General features: G+C 54.4%; 1 protein-coding gene across 4 annotated transcripts in view; it reads left to right on the top strand.

Annotated features, from left to right (window-relative positions):
• ARHGEF7 (Rho guanine nucleotide exchange factor 7) overlaps positions 1 to 20,239 on the top strand; it is a 121,819-nt gene that overhangs the window by 78,805 nt on the left and 22,775 nt on the right. For 3 of the 4 annotated variants that reach the window (XM_032881028.1, XM_032881029.1, XM_032881030.1), the window contains 7 exons: positions 5,814 to 5,908; positions 6,116 to 6,211; positions 8,616 to 8,738; positions 14,496 to 14,634; positions 15,339 to 15,398; positions 16,048 to 16,194; positions 18,114 to 18,200. In XM_032881028.1, the coding sequence (XP_032736919.1) occupies positions 5,814 to 5,908; positions 6,116 to 6,211; positions 8,616 to 8,738; positions 14,496 to 14,634; positions 15,339 to 15,398; positions 16,048 to 16,194; positions 18,114 to 18,200 (747 nt within the window). Of the gene's footprint in view, positions 1 to 5,813; positions 5,909 to 6,115; positions 6,257 to 6,829; positions 6,860 to 7,210; positions 7,213 to 8,615; positions 8,739 to 14,495; positions 14,635 to 15,338; positions 15,399 to 16,047; positions 16,195 to 18,113; positions 18,201 to 20,239 lie in introns of those variants that run through there. The other variant, XM_032881031.1, reaches the window with a different exon arrangement.

The raw sequence follows: 20,239 nt of genomic DNA, 5'->3' as shown, positions 1-20,239 counted from the left end.
CACTAGCGTTATCGACAGCACTCTGACGGTGTGGTTAAGCTTTCATAAAATTTTGGTAGCAGCCACTTACGTATCTGACGAGCAGAGGTTGAAGAGAATCCCCGCTCTGATAGCGGTGGACGTGTCCGTCACGGTGCTGCTCGGAAGCGCTGGGTGTAGACTTCTGAGAACCGCCAAGCCCTGTGGTGCAGTAATGCTAGAGGAATTAGCTCAGATGTGCTTAATGATGTTTGTGCAAAGGTGGTTCTAGTTTAGTTTGTTTTTTAAGGATTTATTTCTTTTAGAGAATGAGAGCGGGGGAGGGGGACGGGGTGGGGGCGGTGAGAGCGAGTTCTAAGCAGATTCGCCTCCAGCCCACCCTGAGTACGGAGCCCAGTGTGGGCCTGGATCCCGTGACCCCGAGGTCACGACCTGAGCTGGAATCAGGAGGCAGACATTTGACTGACTGAGCCACCTGGTGCCCCTGTGCAGACGTGTTGCAGTGGGATTATTGTCATGATCCGCTGGAGCAAGCTAAGGGTGTAGCAGCACCACAATGACTAAGAGCCAGGGGCACATATGTCCATAATTGCTAAAAATGCACGTGAAACTTTAAAAAAATACATAAAATACGTGTTTGTGTGCAGTAAGCAGAATATGAAATTCTGTGGGTCCTAGGATTTAGTGATGTAAAACTGTTGACGCAGGAGGTAGAAGCGTGCCGGGGAGTGTGGCTTCTCGGGAGTGGCAGACGTCGCCACTTGCCCGTGCAAGCCGCAGTGGCTTTGGAGGGTGACTTTAGCGCCAGAGGCCAGACTGTTGGAGCCAGAAGCAGGGCGTCAGACTTGAGAGCCGCCATGGAAGAAGTCCCAGATACTGGAGATACGGAGTTGGCCGTTCTCCGTGACCAATCCAGCCCCCACTGTTGTCTGTCTTCCAGCGGGAAAAGAACGGTTGTCTGCGTCCTGGATCAGCACACGATCGGGAGAGCCCTTGCTTGGGCTGGCGGAGCTCGGGGGCGCCGGCCCGCGAGTTGTGTCTGTGCCCTTTGGGACAGTGGGCAGGCCTGGGGGAGGCCCCCTCGCTGTCTGCACGGGCTCTTCTTTGACAGAGGAACTTGGTAATGCTGGCCTTGGCCTTGTTGTGTTGGCTTTAGGGAGCCTGGTGAGGCACTCGGCCTTGAGGAGTTTTTCAGGGCTGTTAGGGAGAGCGTGTAGAAAAGCACTCAGGCCTTCGGCATCATGGAGGTCCCCGTGCTGTTGTGTTTGCAAACAGGTGTCCCCGTGAGGGTTGCCTGGGAGAGCTGCAGTCCGGGTGACGGGAAATGTCTTTGCGACTTGCCTGAGCGTGGTGGGTTTTAGCGGTGGGAGCACATGAGCCACACATGCGGGACGTGAAGCCCCCTTTCCCGCAGAGCCGAGAGGAGCCCCCAGAGAGGGAGAGCTCCGGAGATGGGTCTTCTAGGGGCTGAGGCGTTTCCTGTCATCGTTAGAGAGGGAGGTGTCTTAAGAATGTCCATCTGGGGAGACAGGGCTGCAGGGCCTCACGCGGTCCGTGGCGCTGGCTCACTTTTCCGGTTCTCTCGAACGCTTTTATCGCGGGCATCGTGCCGGTTTCTTCACGTACAGGAGCAGCGGGTGGGGAACGACTTGCGTGCTGGGGCTTGTCAAAAGGCAGGGCAGCTTTTGCCTCTGGAACGTTGCAGTCATGACAGGTAGCAGTGACTGGTTCTCATGAATGTGCAGTATCGGGGCGCAGGTTTCATCAGACGCTGGAGCCACTTCCTGGACCTTCACGGTATTCCAGAGAAGCCGCCTCTCTCTTTCCTCCTGGCTCCTTGCGTTGCCTGGGGCCTCTGCATCCTGGGCCCAGGGGAGACGGAGACCGGAGACCGCCAGCCCAGCATCCCGTGCTCCCACTGGCCGGCACGGACCCTGAGCTCTAGTTTTGCTGCTTCTCCTTTTCCCGTCGCTTCCTAAGATCAACCTGTACCGTCGTGGCTTTTCAGCCCTTAGCCTCATGATGCGGGAGTATTAGGGCGAGTGGCGGCGGGGGGGCGGTGTGCGGGTTGGGTGGGAAGGCTGCAGCGGGTGGTTTGTAAGATCTCTTCTACTTCAGGTCAGGGAGCTGGCACTCTTGAGTGTCACAACCCTGTAAACTCCCTTCCCCCCACGGCCTTTTCCAGACAGACACACAGACATGTGCAGCCCCAGGCGGGGTGTGGCAGAGCCACAAGAGCGCCCAGCCCCGCGTGCTGAGGCTGGCTCCTCCGGCGACCTGTGTCGTAGGCAACCCGGAGCTCTGGCTGGAGCTGGTGCACAGTAAACCTTTCGCATTTGGAAGAAATCTTTCCTAAGACCTTACGAATCCCCAGGTTTGGCAATAGAGTAACGTGACGTCTTTCAAAAGGCAGATAATGTTAAACTTTTACCCGGCCCCTCCCGAGTGTTTTGAGAGTTGGTCGCTGAGAGTCTGCAGACAGGAGCAAGCCCGCTCAGTCGTCATTTGCAGGGAGCGGGTGGGGGCCGGGGGGTGCCCTTAGGGCGGATGGTGCGGAGCCAGGGGAAGGGGGACGTGGGATGGCTGCCCGCCCCCTCCCCGTAGCCCGGCCTGGCGGCTCCTTCCTCTCCTTTCCCCAGGGGCTCATGTCCTGTCTTAAATCTGGTTTTTGAAAATGTGAGTACAGTTTAAAAGACTGGGTTGGGAGGAAACGGGTAGCGGTGGTTTTTTTTCCTTGCGTGGCAGGGCCCGATGGGGTGGGGGGGTCCCTGCTGTCTGATTTGTTACCATCTCAGGGACATGCCTAAGAAGAAACCAGGGTTATGTTGCTCTAAATGGGTTTTAGTTTATGATCTTTCATGTTGATCGAATCCCTAAGAAAACGTTACGCTTGTTAGGTAGGTTAGTTACTTATTCTTAAAGGACCAGTGACCTGAAACCTGAAACCCACCAGAATTTGCTGTGCGAGTTGCAGCTCATTTGTAAGATCGGTGACACCAAGTGCTCCTTGAATGGTGGTGACAGAGTGAGGTTCTGTGTCTGCAAGGTAATGAAGTCAGTGCTCCTTTGTTTCGCCCTGCCCGAACGGCTGACAGTTCAGGGATTGTCTGTGTGGCTTGCCTGATGTCCTCCTCCTGTGTGGCCCCATTGTCTGACTGGCCCAGGCTCTCCACGCCTCATGCCTGAGGGCGAGCTGGACTGGCGGAGCCCGGCCCTCCGTCAGACTGCAGAGCCGGACTGCTCTTGCCGTGGAGCCCGCCCGCGCTGTCCGGGCCGGCCTGCGGGTGCTGGAGCTCTGGAGCCCGGCTGCGGAGTCACATGGGGTCCTGCAGCAGCCAGAGCGTGCAGAAGTCCAGAAGGGGGAGACAGGTGCCCTTGAGCTGGGGGGAGGGGCGGCGGCGCGGGCGGGGCGAGGGCGGCGGGGACTGCCGCGTGGGCCTGGGGTGTTGGGGTGGGAGGGTTGCAGGACGTGTCTTCAGCACTTACTTGGGGAGCGTGTCTGTGACCTCTCGGTGCCTCCAGCCGCGTTCTGGCGGACGCTCTTTGGCACTGTTTCTGGTGCGCTCTTAGGGAGGCGTTTGCGTCTGCACGCTGCGCTCTGCTGCTCTGACGGAGGAAGGGCCTCCCTACCGGACTCGCACTCATCCTCGGGATGTCGTCTTGTGCTTCCTTTCTCTCGTTTTGTGGCCTGCGCGTGGCTGCAAGAGCTCTGAAGGCAGCGCTGCTGACGGTCCGCAGCACTTGTAGCCGGTGCGCGAAGGCACAGTTTGGTTTCTGTTGGAGCGTCGAAGACTTTCGTCTTCTGCATCGGTGGCAGATCCAATTTACTTTTGGTTCAGGACCAGTCTCCTTGGCTTCACGTTACTTTTAAAGGATAGTGTCGCTTAAATAATTTTCTGACGCAGTGGCTGGTGTCACATTGTGTTCTCTGTCCACCGTTCCTTTGACATTTTTGTCCGGTGACCATTTCTTCGAAGGGAGACATTGTGATCCTGGGACCAGCACCCAGATTTTCCCACAGAGGAATGAGCTCTCTGAGCGGCCCCTCCGCCCTCTGGCTCGCTCCCCCACTCTCGCATGAATAGACCCATTCAGGGGAGAAATCAGAGCCCATGTCCCAGTGAAAGCAAGTGATTCTCTCCATCTTAGCTAGCATGTAAGTTATTTAATCAGATTTGCACTTAGGAAGGACCGTGCTCTCCCCAAAGGACACACAAAACTGAGCGGACAAAGAACCCATGTTGAATGCATGTTACTGATGTGGAAATCTGAACTTAGATGAATGATTACTTTTTTTTAATGTTTAGCGTATATATTTTAATTACCAAGTTGGGGAGAAGACTGCGTTTGTGTTTATTCTGTACAACTTTGTGCGTGATTGAGGATGGTTGGTTCTGGAAGAGAAGTAGCACTTTGTAGTGCGTTTTGTGGATGCTCAGAAAACACGCGGGATGTGATTTTCTCATTGAAGAAGGCGCTGGGCCTCTGACAGAGCAGGAAGGAAAAGGGGGTCGAGGAAGGGGTTTTTGCGTTCCTTACGTACATCAGGTCCCCTGGGAGCTCGGGTTCCTGTACTCAGCCTGGCGGGCAGAGAGGGCAGAGAGGGGGCATCAGGCATGGGCTGTGTCCAGGCAACGTGCAGACGCCACCCACGGGCGCTGCTCCTCACTAGTGGTTTGATTTGAAGCATCCTTCCAGAGGACAAGGCCGAGCAGAGAGGGTTGGAGGGATAGCTTCCCTGAGGACGAGAGCTGCCGCCGGCCTTCGCATCCGGGCTCCGCCTGCTCACCCGCACGCCTTGGCACCACCCCTCCCTACTCTGGGAGGCGCCTCCGCTCTTGGCCATTGCTGATGGAAAGGGGTTTTTTACTTTAGCTGTTTTGCACTTTAAAAAAAAAAGAAGATTTTATTTACCCATTTGAGAGAGACAGAGATCACAAGCAGAGAGAGAGAAGCAGATTCCCCATGGAGAAGAGAGTCCGATGCAGGACTGGATCCCAGGACCTTGAGATCATGACGTGAGCCTAAGGCAGAGGCTTCACCAACTGAGGCCCCCAGGTGCCCCATGTTTTGCACTTTTTATCTAACATAGGTACCAGGAAACATTTTAAGGTTGGTTTACCATTCTTTCTCCAAAGTAGTGGCTACTTAAGGGCTTTATACTGGTGGACTTTTAGTTTTCAATAAACCTGTGTAGCATGATTTGAGACCTTCATTCTCTGATGAAATTGATTTACATTTGCTAGGCTCAGTCTAAAGAGCAAACTTGATTTTGTCCATTGAAATACACTTTGCATATGTTAAAATACATGGATTTTAAAGGTATAGTTCAGTGAATTTTGGCAAGTGTATTTATTTGCAGTGAATGCTCAAATTACGGTATAGAACATATCTATCACCCTAGAAATGTAGGCCCTTTCCCCATTGTCACTCCTTCCCCACTTCTGCTTTCTGCCCTCAGCAGGTTAGTTCCTCCCGTTCTTGGACTTGACTGTGAGTGGGACAGGCGTGACATTCTTTTGTGAACGGCCGGCTGCTTCTGCAGGGCCCCGTGTTGGAGACCGGTCCGTGTGTATGTGCTTCTGTGATTTGAGCACCCCTGATGATGGAATTTATCACAGGCTCGTTCTGCGTGTCCTCGTCCCACATGTGCCTGGCAGTGAGAGGAAGTCAGTTGTGCAGCTGCGGGAAGACTCTGTGACGCGGGTTTTCGTAGCTAATGGTCACGGGGAGGGACAGTAAATGCATCGGTATTCTGTCGAAGCAACGTGTGAGTTTGGACAGTGATGGACTAAATCTTTCCGGCCAGTAATGGTATTGTTCGTTTGTCGTAGGTGCTACAGAACATTTTGGAAACAGAAAATGAATATTCTAAAGAGCTTCAGACTGTGCTTTCAGCCTATCTACGGCCTCTGCAGACCAGTGAGAAGTAAGTTGGACGGTCAGTTGTACTAGCCAGCGCAGTCGATACCGAGGCTCACCTTCTCGGAGAACAGAGGACGAAATGCTGGTATAAACTGGTGAACCGGCTTGTTTGAGATGCAGGGATTTTTAGTCGGTGGGGCCTCAATTGGGCATTGGGAAGGGAGAGGAGAGTGAAAGTGTACCACTTTTACTGTTATTTTCTTGGTTTTAGGTTAAGTTCAGCAAACACTTCGCATTTAATGGGAAATCTAGAAGAAATATGTTCTTTCCAGCAGATGCTTGTTCAGTCTTTAGAAGAATGCACCAAGTAAGTAAGATGCTAAAAATTTACAAAATTCAGGTTATTACAACTGTTATTTAAAGATTCAGGTTTAATGTAATCTTAGAATTTGCATTTCTAATGATGGAAACTGTTACTTTGACTCTTTTTGGTGTATCAACTTTTATAGTATGAATTGTTTTTGACTATCTAGAGTTTGTAGTAGGGCTGTCTGCTGACTGTGGAGAAAGGAGAGAGACGGGCCAGCAGTAGGAATTTTTGAGGTGTTGGGTGGGCGGGGACGTGGGGAAAGAGGAGCTGCGCGGGCGCAGGGGGGCTACTCCTGCTCACGTTGCGGGCCCTCGGGAAGCGGAGGGGTCGTCCAGCACGCCCTTTGTAACGTGCTTCGGGGGTCACGTGCGCGGTTTTGCCTTGTCCATGATATTTTTTGTGGGAAGTGGGGAGGCATGTTCTGAGTGACTGGCCGTCTGACTGACTTTTTTCCCGTGTGACTGTTTTGTTCTTGGCCGACATCGGGCACGTGGACGGGTGTGGACTAAGTGCCCACTGGGTGTCCCACAGCTTGCGGCTAAATGCACACGAACGCACTTTCTAGGCTCTAGGTCTCCAGGGGATACTTGGTGTTGATTACCTGTGACTTCAGAGAGGAGGGCGTCCTTCTTACTTTTAAATTCTGTTTCTGTGGCAGCAGGATCAGGAAACTTTTTCTCCCGGAATCTGGCTGCTGTCTGGTTTCTCCTTCCTGTAGTGTTTTGTCTTTCTCCATCGTAAGTGGGGAGGGGTGTTCTGCCCTCCGTGTCCCAGGCTGACCGTCGGCCACGCTCAAAGTAGGTTCCAGGTTTCCTCCAGGCACTTGCTCCTGGAAGGTGTGGAAGGAAAGCTGAAGGACACGGGAAGTGCTGGCTTTCAAACAGAAACTCACATCACGCTTCCTTTGGTAGCATTTTTGGTTTGTATAAAGTGACATTAATTACTGGCATGAAAAGAGTAGTTTGAGAATAGGTTTGCCTTCCTTTTGATGTACAGAGGTCATTTGCCAGCAATGTGGGGCCTTTGTGAGAGGCCCGTGTGCTTGCCCTTGCTTTTCCCAGTGGCTGTGGATAAGGTGGACTAAATACCTTAATGTTTGTGTAGAGTGTTTGTGGCACCTCTTTTGGGCCTCCCTCTGTACTGCAGGTGTGTGGATCTGAACCCTAACATTCAGGGGGGTCACAGAGTGGCCAAGAGTCCAATGTATTGTCAGCCTTCAGGCCTTGCATCCTCCAGGACTTCTGTGTGACTAGGTAGTGTTTCGGTCACGTTCCTCAAGGGCATGGTGCGCTGGTGTTAGCCGTTGGATTTTCCATGGTGGGACGGAGGGTTTGAGATTAGCTTTCCTCATCGAACAGGCTTTGATCGTGAATGTTCTGAGAGTTTGCAGAGATTGGTGCAGAACTCAGGTGCATGGTCCTAGAATTCTACCCCCCCAGCCCCCCAAGTCCCAGCAGCTCGGGTTGAACCAAACTGTGTCATTTGCTCTTGGGGCTTAGCTGCCCTACGTGGCATAGCCTTGGCCCCCGTTGGCCCCAGAGCATAGAGAATTGCGTCCTTTCCCTCTCCAAGTGCCAGGCATCTCCAGACTGTTCCCCTCTGGCCCCCTGCTGCCTTCAGACAGTTGGTTCTATCTTTTGTCCAGAGTTTGTGTACCTGCAGGGGGTCCGTTTGATAGGTATAAGGTGGCTGTGACCTGAAGGGGGCCTCCGCCATGCTGGAAGGCAGCTGCGGGCACGGCCTCCCAGTCAGCACCACTCGTCGTCATGCTGTTCTGCTTCCACAGTTGCTGCCAGTCATCTCCCTTTCTGTTTTGCTCTTGGGAGTTTCTGCCTGTTTGAGGCTCAGCAGCTGTCATAGCCTGGATTTGAGACAGGGGGAGGGCGTCTGGGGGTGGGCCCGGTCTCCAGCTTTCCCCTAAACGGAAGGAGGGCTGTGGTGTTTTTGTGGGGGGGGTGTGTGTGTGTGTGTGTGTGTGTGTGTGTCTGTGTGTGTGCGCGCGCCTGCCTGTCCCCGTGCTACCTCAGTAGCAAACCTTGCTGGCCAAGGCATTCTCTGATTCCCCTTTTATACAAAACTGACGGGTTTGTGACCTCTCGTCCTCCCCTGCCCAAAGCCTTGATTTGGGGGTCTGGAGCTGTGCCTAGGTGGCCACGGCAGCTGGGTGCAGGCGGAAAGACGGGTCGGTTTGCCGCTCGGTAGCAGAGGAGCTTTCCAGGTATGGGCTTCTGTCTGCTTGGTGGCTGGTGTGAGCCCACGTCCTGCGATTTTGTATATTTTGTTTTCGTAGAGGTGGTACACAAGGAGGTCTTCCTCACTCTGGTTTTCTGTATTCGTTACTTGGCAATTTCCCTTCTGCCCATGAAGTTTAGGATGTCTCCCTTGTGTCGCACGTCTGCAGGCTACCGGAAGCTCAGCAGCGGGTCGGAGGGTGCTTTTTAAATCTGATGCCGCAAATGAAAACCTTGTACCTTGCGTATTGTGCCAACCACCCATCTGCAGTGAACGTCCTCACGGAGCACAGGTACGCGCCCTCACACCCCCTCCCCTGAGGGCAAAGGCCCCCGGGGTGCCCTCTGCATCCGCTCCTTTTGGCCACGTGTTGCGTGACACTGTGCGGATACCCACTTGTTCGTTCAACAGTCACGGTGTTTTTAGTTTCCTCTTGAGCTGAGGGCCCGGGAAGCGCTGGTCAGGGGTCTCTGAGGTGCTGAGTAGCGTTTTGGAGCAGAAAAAGGGTGTTTTTTGAAGTCTTCCTTTAGCGTGGAGCCCTTGGGACAGTGGGTTGGAGGAGCCGTTAGGATTCCGGGATGCAGCTGTGAGCTAACCCCAGGCTGCCGCTTCCTGTTTCTGTGAGCTCCCAGAAGGCAAGCACGGGCTTTGGAATTAGATTTGCCCTAAGAGAATGTGGTCCTGTTAAAACCAGGGCTGGGTGTTACGGGTAAAAGTTAAGTCGGAGATAATTAGCTTCAGCTTCTCAACCTGAAGCAGAACTAAAAGAAGTGAAACAGCGCATCTGCCCGTTGGCTCGGTGAGACCCCTTGAGACCCCGCGAGGCCGAAGGAGGCGGAGAAGGAGGCGGCAGAGCGGCTGGTGGGGCCGGGGCTGCTGGGGGGAGTGCAGGCGCCCCGCTTCCGCTTCTGAGAGAGGCACCGAGTTTTCCTGGTGTGCTAGAGAGATCTTCACAGTTACTCTTGAAAAGATCCATTTAAAAATTTTTAAACTGTAAATGAAAAATTGTTTCAGTAGCATTAAGGATAAGTTAGAGTTAAATATTTAAATATTTCAACTTAAAAACGCTCGCCGACAAGTATGCCTGGGCTATTTGTAAATGGAGCCGGGCCTCGGGGTAGCGTCCCCCCCCAGCGCGGCGGCCGGCGGGGCTGCGGAGCCAGGGCCTCGGGCTCACCCTGACCTGGTTGGAGCCCCAGCTGTGCACTCCGCTGCTGAGCCTTGCGCAAGGCCTCTTGCCTCTCCGGGCTGCTGTCCCTTCTCTGGAAGTGCCGGCTGGTGGGGTTACTGTAAAGCATGAAGCAAAAGGTGCGGGAGAGCGGGACTGAGTGGGCAGGTGCTCCGGCGTCCGTGCTACTTGCGGTCCTCTCTGTGCCCGTCCCCCCGAAGAGCCTGTGCTCCCACTGTGGCTCCGTGTGCTGAAACGTAAGGGAAGCTCCTCCAGTCCTGAAATGAGGCAGCGGCCTGTGGCGGGTGACAGAAGGAAAGGGAGGTCAGGATATATGGTGTCCAAAGAAATGGAACCCAAAGAACCCAGCCCCCGCTCCCCTAAACTCTTCCTCCTTGCCTCTGGGAGGGCGGCCGGCCGTGTTCCCACATGCCTTCCATTTTGTGCTCTGCCTTGGCCTCTGGGGCATTAGCATTTCCACAAAAGCTGAATGCAAGGGTTACATTTGCATTTCTGAGTATCGCAGGAATTACTGGCATGGCAATAGGGGAGACAAGCAGGAAGCAAATAGGATGACTGTCCTTGAACACTTTTGTTCTTCCTTTTTGGGGGGCGGGGTTTGATCCTCTAGGGTCTGGCTGGAAGTCTAGAGAGGGTCGAGTTGGGCTCTTTTGGGGCCTGATTCTAACGAGGTATTTTTCCCCATGGAAGTGACATCTGTCGTGAAGGTGGCATTTAAAGGGATTCAGATTGTTTACGAAGGTGCAGACTCCGAAGGGAAATGCTTGGGAGTACGCGACGTTTATCCCTTCTTCTCTGCTATTAGTGCAATGACTGTCTGTGTCCTAGCTGAAACCTAGGTGCAGCATTTCCCCAAAATAACAGGGAAGGAATACAGACAAGTTTGAGTGGGGAACCTGTGCCGCCTCCACGTGGCGTGTCTGCGGGACGGGAGGGTCCGGGTTGCGCTCTGGCTGGGGGAGCCGGGAGAGTGGCCGCTGCTTGGGCTGGCAGCATGCGCTGCCTCTGTGCCCTCCTGAGGTCTCTGGGCGGCGAGAGGCCCCGTCCTGCCCCCCGGTCAGACCCTGCTTCCCAAGCGTAAGTTGGTGAATTGAGACAGGGTTGCGTTTGGCTGGGACCTTCTCTTCGTTTTACCACGTTTTATTCTGGCCTCTTAACCTGTCACCTCTTCCCTGCTTCCCTGCACTTGTTGGGGTTTTTAAAGCTGCCCCGCTTATGGATTGATTAACCTATTTTTATGCTTGAATGTGCTTTTTAAGGATTGATTCAAGTGTACTGATTAGAAGTTGTAAAGGCTTTATTTGCAATTGTGTGATTGCTCATGCGGTTGAAATTCTGGGTGTGAATCTTGGGAACGCGTAGACAGGGCTGTGGGTTGTGTAGAATCAGAGCTCAGAGGTTCCTTTTGCATTTTCATGACAGGAGACCTAGGTTTGTGGCTTCCAGTTTTGAGTAAGTGATGTGTTTCATAACTGAGTCTGTGAAGTGAGGGTTTTTCCCCAGCCCCGTAACTGTTGCTTTCTGCTTGGCATACGCGGTGGTGTTCTCTAGGACCGTCCTGTTGTTGGCGCCTCCGGTGTCAGTTCAGTAACTGCCGCGGAGGCCTGCCGCATAAGGTTGCTAGCATCGGGAGGAAGCAAGCTGAAAGAGCCATTGTTTTGTCAAAATAGCCGTAACCAGCTGTTTTGTCTTGCACTAAATTTAAAAAACTAAAATGAAAAATGATCTATAAAAATTTAACTGTGTACATGTTCTGGCGTTCTGGGATCATGGATGTTAAAAGAAGTTAGGTCTTTTGTTTGCAGAAATGTCATTTTAAATTCTTAGTTCAAGGGTGTTTCTGGAGGAGGCGAGAAGTAGAACTTGTGTAGTTCTGTTACTTTTTCTCTGCCATAACGACAGTTAGGAAATTTCATGTGCAGAAGTATTTAAAAAAAAAAAGACCATTCCGATTGGACTTCCTGTGATTTTCTTGGGGTAGGAAAGCTTCCTCGCGGATTGCATTGGAAGGAGTCGTGGAATGTACTTTCAGTCCACAGAGTTCCGCTCTTATGGGACTGGGCTTGACTGGCTCAGACACTGCGAGAAACGCGGCTAACATACCCGTTTCTTTGTCGTCAGTCCATCCTTCCACTCCGCTGCTTTAGGGGTGGATGCGGTAGTTGGCAGAGACGGGCATTTGAGGATGAAGGTGTGAGGGGCAGGCACCGTGTGTGTGAGACACAAAGGAGGACAGCACGGTCACAGGGGCCACACCAGCCGCTTGAGTCTGGCGTAGGCTCTGGGGCTCTCCTCGGGGTCAGCCACCCCACTAGCAGGGAGGGTGGGGGCCTCCGTCCTCATGGGGTGCCTTGTTCTGTGAACGCGCATAAGAGGACACCTGTGTGGCAGGCTTGCTCATGTGCCTGGGGATTATGTACAGAAGTGTCGCGGGTGCCCAGCAGAGTGCTTGTCCGAAAGCGGGTCATCCCTTTCCTGCCATCCCTCCCGATGCTTTCTCCTGGCTGCGGCTCTCACTTCCATCCGAGCTGAGAGAAGGCAGTGACTGGGAGAAAGCCAGCCTGGGCTCCGCAGTTACCCGCCCGTCCCAGTGGGCAGAAGCTGATGTGGAAGGAGGGAGGAGGCAAAACGGTGATAAAGCGTCTAACTCTGCGGCAGGTGCTCCAAGGTGCTGCTCCTGGCCCGTAGGTCCCCACAGCCTCGGGCAGACGCCGGACCCACGCGCAGCAAGGTGGCGGTGACACCCCGCTGTGCCCGGCTTCAGTAACCGCGGTCGGGGGCTGTCGGGAGGAAACCAGTCTCCGAGAGCGCGTTACAGGCACACACAGGCTGCCCCGTGTCTTACACCCACGCGCTTCTAGAGGAAGCTTGGCGGCTTCTTTGATGACTTAAGTCTGTCACCGTGAAGGGCTGCCTTGCAGGTGAAAAACCCTGAAGCCTTATTCTTACAGAAATGAGAAAGCGTCATGTGTGATGAGTTTCTAGAGCTAGGATTGTGTGAAACCTTCCCCGTTTTAAGGATTTGCTTTGGCTTTGCTAACACCGCCAGAATGTGAATATAGAAATGAATTCGGAGGGTTGACTTCAAGAAGCGGAGGTGTCGGTACAGGAGGGAAGCTAGGCAGGCGGCCCCGGCCCCTCACCTCGTTAGTCCCGTGCTGCTGACACAGCCCGGGCACGCGCCCTGGCCTCGGGGAGTGCCGCTGGCCCGACCGGGCCACCTCGTTTTCATAAGCCGGGCTTCAGGTAGAGAGAGCTGAGGAGGTCTTGTGTGCTTAAGAAGTGTCAGTCCAGGGGATGCCTGGGTAGCTCAGTGGGTTAAGCGGCTGCCTTCGGCTCAGGTCATGATCCCAGCATCCTGGGATCGAGTCCCGCATCGGGCTCCTTGCTCGGCGGGGAGCCTGCTTTCCCCTGCTGTCTCTGCTGCCTGTGCTCGCTCGCTCTCTCTCCCTCTGTCTCTGACAAATAAATAAATAAAATCTTAAAAAAAAAAAAATAGAAGTGTCAGTCCAGTTTCACGATGATCGATTCCTTTGCTTTCAACCTGGAATGTGCAGCCTTTTATGTCTAAGTGGGTTTAGCTACGTGAACAGCTTTCCCTGTGGATGTGCAGGATCCGTCGTGGCTGGGTTAGAGGCGGCTGTGCCAACCCCGATTCTTGTCCTCTTGTTTCCACAGGCAGTCCTGTTAGTCGAACTGGAGGAAGTGGCCGTGCTCAGTACTTTTGAACTAGCCGCCTCGAAGCGTGTCCGTTTTCACCAGGAGCCCTAGCGTGCCTGATGCTCCTGAGAAGCTCGGGCAGTGGGCAGGTGTCGTTGAGTTGGGGGTGAGGGATCAGAGGAGGTGAGGCAGGGGCTGGGGGTCCCCGAGGTCAGACCAGGTCACCTGCACTGACGACCGATGTGCTCAGGTGTTCAGGGTTTCCATGTTTTTTGGCTTCACTTGGTGTTCCTCCCAGTAGGGGACGTGGGGGCTCAGAGGTCAGGGTGGTGACCTGAGCTGGTGTGTCCTCCACCCAGCCTGTCTGTCCCTCATGTCGCTGTGCCTGGAATGATGCAAGGACAAGAGTGGGGAGCATAGGGGTGCGGTTGGGGCACAAGGGCAGAGCCCCGGTCCCCAGCTTGAGTCCTGATGGGTCTGTCACCGACCCAGCTTGATGCGCACGGCTGCACTCACTGGCTTGCTCGGGTCGTCCCAGACGCTCTGCTGTGGGGCTGAGACTCGGGGCGGAGCTGGTGTGGTGGTCGTGGAGTCAGATGAGAAACAGGGTGAGGATGACAGGACTGGGAAAATACGCAGGTGTGGCTTCCAGCGTCTTTAATTTCTGACTGCGCGCTCAGGGTCCACGTCGGTGGACGCAGGTGACGGTATTCCTCGACCGAGAGGCTCTGAGACGTGACGGTGGGACGGTGCTGTTGACGCCGTGAAGCCTCAGTCGTGCTGTCTCAGCTGCGTTCCTCACAGCGCTCCCGGGGCTGTTGGGCCGGGGGTGCCCTGCTGCAGGTCATAGTAGCGGGAAGCAGCCTTAACCTTGTCCGTGTGTGTGTTTTAAGCCACCTCGAGGTGCCCAGAGAGTCACCGTCTGTTCTAGCTTGGAGGGCGCTTGCTGCGAGCGGGCCACTCCTTTGGGAGCTAGGCTCGCGGGGCGGTGGTCGGGGTCGCGCGGCTGCTCCTGCGCCTCCCCGAGCGGGCGCGCCCCCGAGATGGGCCAGCGCGGCCCGCACCTGTTGGGCTCTCCGTGTCCAGTGTTCCAGGGACCCCGTTCCGTGTCATGACCCGGGGCTACTGGCGGGGAGGGCGCCCCCTGCTTCGGCGCACGCACTCACCGCTGTCTGCTCTCTCCCCGCGGCACGCGGCCAGCGAGCAGCTGGGCGAGTTCATGGAGAGCAGAGGCGCCAGCAGCCCGGGGATCTTGGTGCTCACCACCGGCCTCAGCAGACCCTTCATGCGCCTGGACAAGTACCCCACGCTGCTCAAGGAGCTGGAGAGACACATGGAGGTACGGCGCGCCTGCCGCTTGGAAGCCGAGCCCATCGGGGACACTCTCCGTCCACTTCAGAGGCTGCAGCCGGCCAGAGTGCTTTGTGGGGTTTTGACCTAATGGATTTTCAAAAACGATTTTGTAAAATATTAAGTTTTCTCCTTTCCCCAGCTCCATATAAAACATGTCCTTCTCGTCCTCTGTTACCCACGGCTGCTGTTAGAAAAACCTCCCCAAACTAGAGAACGCACATCTCTGTTCTGCGAGGCATTGAGGTGCCGCGTTAGGGACGCTTGGCCATAGGTCGTTGGGGCTGCGTTTGCACAGGAGTGACAGAAGAGAGCCCGGCACTTCCTGGCGCAGGCTTGTCTTGTGTCGGAGTGCTGGGCTGTAGGCCCGGTGGGGCCTTGTGTCCAGGTCGCTGTCTGGAGGGCCCTGTGGCCCCTGCCCCGCCGCCCACCTCTGCTCTCGGGCGCCGGAGCACCGGGTCCGTGGGAGGCTGGTTGCGGGGGTGGGTGCAGACTCTGCCGTGGGCTTTTCTAAACTGTCGTTTCCCCAGAGCCCGGCGGCTTCCTGAGAACAAGAATGGCGCTTTAATGAGGAAAATCAGATCTGTTGTCGGTTGAAAAGCATTGGGAAAGTTTCAAGCTAGTCTGTACAGTGCCTTTTGAAGAAAAAAGACTTTACGTTATGAAAGCTAATAATACTACTTCTATTCAAAGGATTATCATCCAGATAGACAAGATATTCAGAAATCCATGACTGCCTTCAAAAATCTCTCGGTAAGTGATTTAGCTAAATGTTAGGGCTTTTCCTCCCAGGCATTATTACGACAAAGGAATGTAGAAAAATGTTTGTTACCTAAAAAAGTGTGATGATAGAAGAAACTGAGAGTTAGAATTTCGGTGTATTGAAATAGAAATGAATGTGCTAGTTTGTTTACCGTGGTGGTAATTTCGCCTGCTTTACTGGGCTAAGGACACCAGGAAAATTACAAATAGTTGAACCTTTAAAAAGCTACCACATGTTTGATGCTGTGGTTGCTTGTAAAGGTCCTTTTCTACGGACCGTGTCTTCGGGAGGACGAGTGGAGCCCCTCCCTGTCCCTGGGCTGTCACATCCCCGGTGTTTCTGGAATGTGTCTGACTTACAGCGCTTGCTTTCGGTCCCTTGCTCAGTCTTTGTGCCAGCAGAGACCAGTAAAACCAGAAAATACGTCCTTGTCCAGTCTGCGTTTTTTTTCCCTAAGAGTAGCAAGATCTGCTGGATCTAAAATAACGCTTGAGTCCGGAGCTGCCGTGGGCGTCGCCACTCTTACTCCCGTGCTCGTGAATAACGCAGACCCTCGCTCAATGGATTGTCTGTCTTACGGCCAACACTGCAGGTTCTGGAGGCTTCTGTGTCTTCTAACACTGGTGTTCTTTGTCTCAGGCCCAGTGTCAGGAAGTACGGAAAAGGAAGGAACTGGAGTTGCAGATTCTGACGGAGGCCATCCGGAGCTGGGAGGGAGACGACATTTCGACCCTGGGTGGTGTTGTGTACATGTCTCAGGTCATGGTTCAGTGCGCCGGGAGTGAGGTACGCGGGGCCTGGGCTCCCCTCTGCAGAGCGTGTGGGTGCAGAATGGAGTGGAGGGACAGGGTGGCTGCTGGACTGGCAGTGGTCCTGTCCTGTCCCCCTCTCCAGACTGTCTTTCCTGAAACACCCTATGATGTCTTGGGAAGAAATGGAGTTGAGAGCGGAACATAATTTGTATTCAGTGTAATGTGTTTTGTAAACGCTTTCTCCGATTCCTCAGTGAGTCAAGAACATAAATACCTTAGAATGTTACGCTTTTGTCATCACATGATTAGAGCTTATGAAGGAATGTCATTTTAATAGAATTCCTGTATCCTCATTTGTTGTCCGCCTTCTGTCCTTATGTGACGTAAAAGTGGCTTCTGCTTGGCCAGTGGGGCTCAGCTCCTAGCAGGCCACTTGAGCAGCGTAGGTCATCCAGGATGAGTGGTGGCCAGCCTGTGTCCCCTGAAGGGTGGCCTCCACACAGGACCGGTGTCGCAGCTGTCGCCACAGAGCAGGGTGTGTGTCCCCGCCTGCCCCGGCCTTCCTGCCGCCGCGCTCGTTCTAGGAAGCCTGTCTCTGATGGTTTACATCGTTGTGCCTGTTCTGTCCTCTCTTCTGCCTGGCCGTTGTGGAAGTCCATGGCCCGGTGGGTTTGGTTTAAGTGAGAGATGAGCATACACTCTTGTATGATCCCCGAGGGAAACCGTGGACTGTGCCCTTGTGCCTGAGTTCCCCTCACCCGCTCACCAAGCAAGCGTGTCTTCCTGAGGAGTGGAGGAGTTTTGTCCCGCCTTTGTGTGTGTCAGAAGGAAACAAACCAAGAACAGGAATTAACAGGATCGAGATATGCTAATGACCCATTTGCAAACTTGAAACTCTGAAAAGAAAACCCCAACTCAGGTCAGTCTGGGGACTGTCGGAAATTGTGACTTCCTAATCGACATGGACTTAAAAGACCCCACATCTTTCTAGAAACAGTCTTTTAATCATGCACTTTGAAACGTTGGGAAATGTTTCGTTAGTTTGTAAGCAATGTTTTCTTGACAACGTGAGATCTCCGGCGCGTGAGTAGGTGTGCCCAGACCGCGGTTGCAGGTCGTGCCTGGGAAGAGGGCGGCAGGTCGGACAGGTTTCTTGACGGTAGGGCCTCGCGGGGCCCAAGCTCCGAAGGGTCCGCCACACGTTGCCCACCTCCGTGCACTGCGTGCAGTAGTGCTGTCACACAAGTCTGACGTGCACAACCTGTTTTCAAGGCCTGTGGCATGTGGCTGGCATCGGAGGGCTGCGGAGGACCCTGTTTCCGGACCTGTCAGCATTTGCTGGGGAAATGCTGGAAATGGCCGCGCGTGGAAGGGCTGTCTGCGTGCTTTACGTTCCCAAGAACCTGTCCTGTCCTTGTCGTCTCTCTGGGTTTTTTTTTTTTTTTTTAAACCTTTTTGAAGCAAGTGGTTTTTAATAGAAATGCTCTGAAGTCTTTCATGTAAAGTAGTTAAGGTTTGTAGCATGGATGAAAACAACACCAAATTGTTTATCGGGCTTTAAGGGAAGTGCCAGGAATTATTAATAGAACAAAGTCCATTCCAACATTTTATCCTGTCCTCCTTCGGCTTGAAAGGTCCAATGTTCTCCACCACGACCCCCAACTTTGAGTTCTTTGTTTTTCGTCAGACCTAACAAACACTTTTAGACTAACTAAAAAGAGTTAATGGCAGAGCTGAATTCCTTAACCAATTTTTTTTTTTTTTAAGATGCTGCGGAGGCTATTTGCAAGTCTAAGACTTTGTCATAATTTTGTTTCCATTTATTTTAGCTGATAGAATTGGTAGAAACAAGGAAATGCGTACGTTTCATAAGATCTAATGTAGACAACTTGTTCTCACATTCGTATGTTTTAAAGACAAAATTACTTGCATTTCTTTGTTCTTTTACATTAGGAAAAGAATGAGAGATACCTTCTGCTCTTCCCAAATATCTTGCTAATGTTGTCTGCCAGTCCTAGGATGAGTGGTTTTATCTATCAGGTAAAATACATTTTAAATTTATATTCTGTTGTTCACTGTGGATCTGAGAGTCTGTTCCGGGCGTGGTTTGGATTTTCGGGTGAAGCAGTGCGCGTGCCTGCCTGCGTTGTGTCTGTGCTGCTGTAGGTACAGTGTTCCTCGTACACGTAGCTCCTGGCTGTGTGTCTGTGCGACTGTGCTGACGGAGTCCCGCGTTAGTCTAAGCGCAGTAGGAGGAGACCACCCGACATTTGAGGTCTGCCTCCTAAGGCCACAGGCTGCTTGAGGTGCCCACCAGCTGTGTCACCGTCCGGAGCCCCGTCTCGGAGGTGCCACCTTCCTGGCCACTGTGGTGCCGCGGGTGGTGGCGGCGGGCCGGGCTCGTGGGAGGGTGCAGGAGGGTGTGGGCTGGGAGGTCCCAAAAGCCGCAGCGAGGGCTGCAGGAGCCTGGCCGAGGGCAGCTGGTGTGAGGAGCTGCGAGTGATCACAAGCTGCTTCTGTTTAGTCGTCTTGCTGCTGACTCTTGAGAAGGCTGAGCCTGGAAGAAGAAAATGCAAGGTGCGGGGAGAGAGGTTTTGTTTGTCTACAGAAATTTAAAATGGGGTATTCCGTAGCTAGTTTCTGTCCCGTAGCTGCTTCTGGTTTCACGGCCTTTGTCCCGTGTGGTTACGGAAGGGCGGGTCCTCCCGTCGTGCGTTCCCGGGTCCTGCTCTGCGGCAGGAGCCCCTGTTTGTTCCGAGTTGGTTCAGACAAAGTATACTCTCTGTCCGGGACACGAACATCGGGGAGCCCCGGGCCAGAGGCACCCGTGGCACATCTGTGCCCCCACAGAAAGCTTAACCACACGCAGAGGAGCGGTTGCCCCACACTTACTCCAGAAGAAACACTGAAGCGGATGAAGCTGGGGTGTGCGGGTACCTCCTCGTTGGTCGGCGCGCTGTCCGTGGCCCAGGCGGCACCTGCCCAGGCCCCCCCAGACTGGCGCTCCACCTCGTTAGGCGGCCCCAGTAAACATGAGGCTGAGTCCTTCCCGCTGGCGTGCTCTGGCTTCTGGTTTGTACCCCAAGAGGCTGAGGACGGGCCCGGCTTGGACTCGAGGGAGCAGAGGTTGCTGTTTGGGGCGGGCTCAGGCCCCTGGTGATGAGGCCGGTGTCCACGCCACATTTGCCTTGGCTGTTGGCATTGACGTGCCTGGGAGGCCTCCTGGCCCTTGCGGGGCCCCACGTTCCTGTTCTGTGCGGGGGGTCTTGGGAGGGGGTCCGAGTGCTGTGGCGCATGCCGTGTGCCCCGGTGGAACCCATTTCTGGCTCTGAGGGACGGAGAACATGCCGTCACGGGGTCAGTGCTGCCTTCCACGCGGGACCGCCGCTCTCGTCTTCCGCAGCACTTCCCAGAGCTGTCCTCGCGCTTCTCTGTGCCTCGCACGGCGGTGCTCACGTCACTCTGACCGTGGCGATGCCAAGCCCGGTCCAGTGTGCCGCCCGGTGAGCTTCCGGACAGGCTCTGTGCCTGCATGGGGGGATGGGGGGCGCCGCACGCGCTGCAGGGGGCCGGGCAGCTGCTCGGCAGGTCGGGAGCGCCCCGCGGGCCACGGCACTGCCTCTGGCCCCTCTGGGGCCCCCTGCCTTGCTGAGAGCAGCTGCTTGGGGAGCCGCAGAGTGTTGTCCCCCCACTCCCTCAGCCCCCTGAGAAAGCACCAACGCGCTTCTCCTTAAGCCTCAGCCACCGGGTGCCATGGGAGTACGTTGTGTATTCAGCCTGGGCCGTTACTGACGCTCCGTGTGCAGCCCTGTGCCCATGAGGTCTGTCCCCTGGCCTCTCCCGTCTGGTCCCCACCCGTCTTCCATGCCGTGTGACTCCTGTTCGCTTCCTTTTGCTGCAGCTTCCCTGCTCTGCCTTCCAAGGAGGGGCTTCCTCCGAATGCCTTTGCGAGGCAGATCCGCGCCGCCTTTGCACGTTGCATCTGAAGTAACTGTGCTGGGCTCTAGTTTTCTGTCCTAATAGGCCCGTGTTCTGTGTCCCTGTGTTCATGTTTGGAGGAGCGAGGCAGATGCGACTGG

This window comes from Lontra canadensis, unplaced genomic scaffold, assembly GCF_010015895.1.
Source record: "Lontra canadensis isolate GAN:19392208 unplaced genomic scaffold, GSC_riverotter_1.0 scaffold73, whole genome shotgun sequence".
NCBI classification, from domain to species: domain Eukaryota; kingdom Metazoa; phylum Chordata; class Mammalia; order Carnivora; family Mustelidae; genus Lontra; species Lontra canadensis.
Note: the sequence above shows the minus strand (reverse complement) of the source record. Positions and strands in the feature narration are given on the sequence as shown.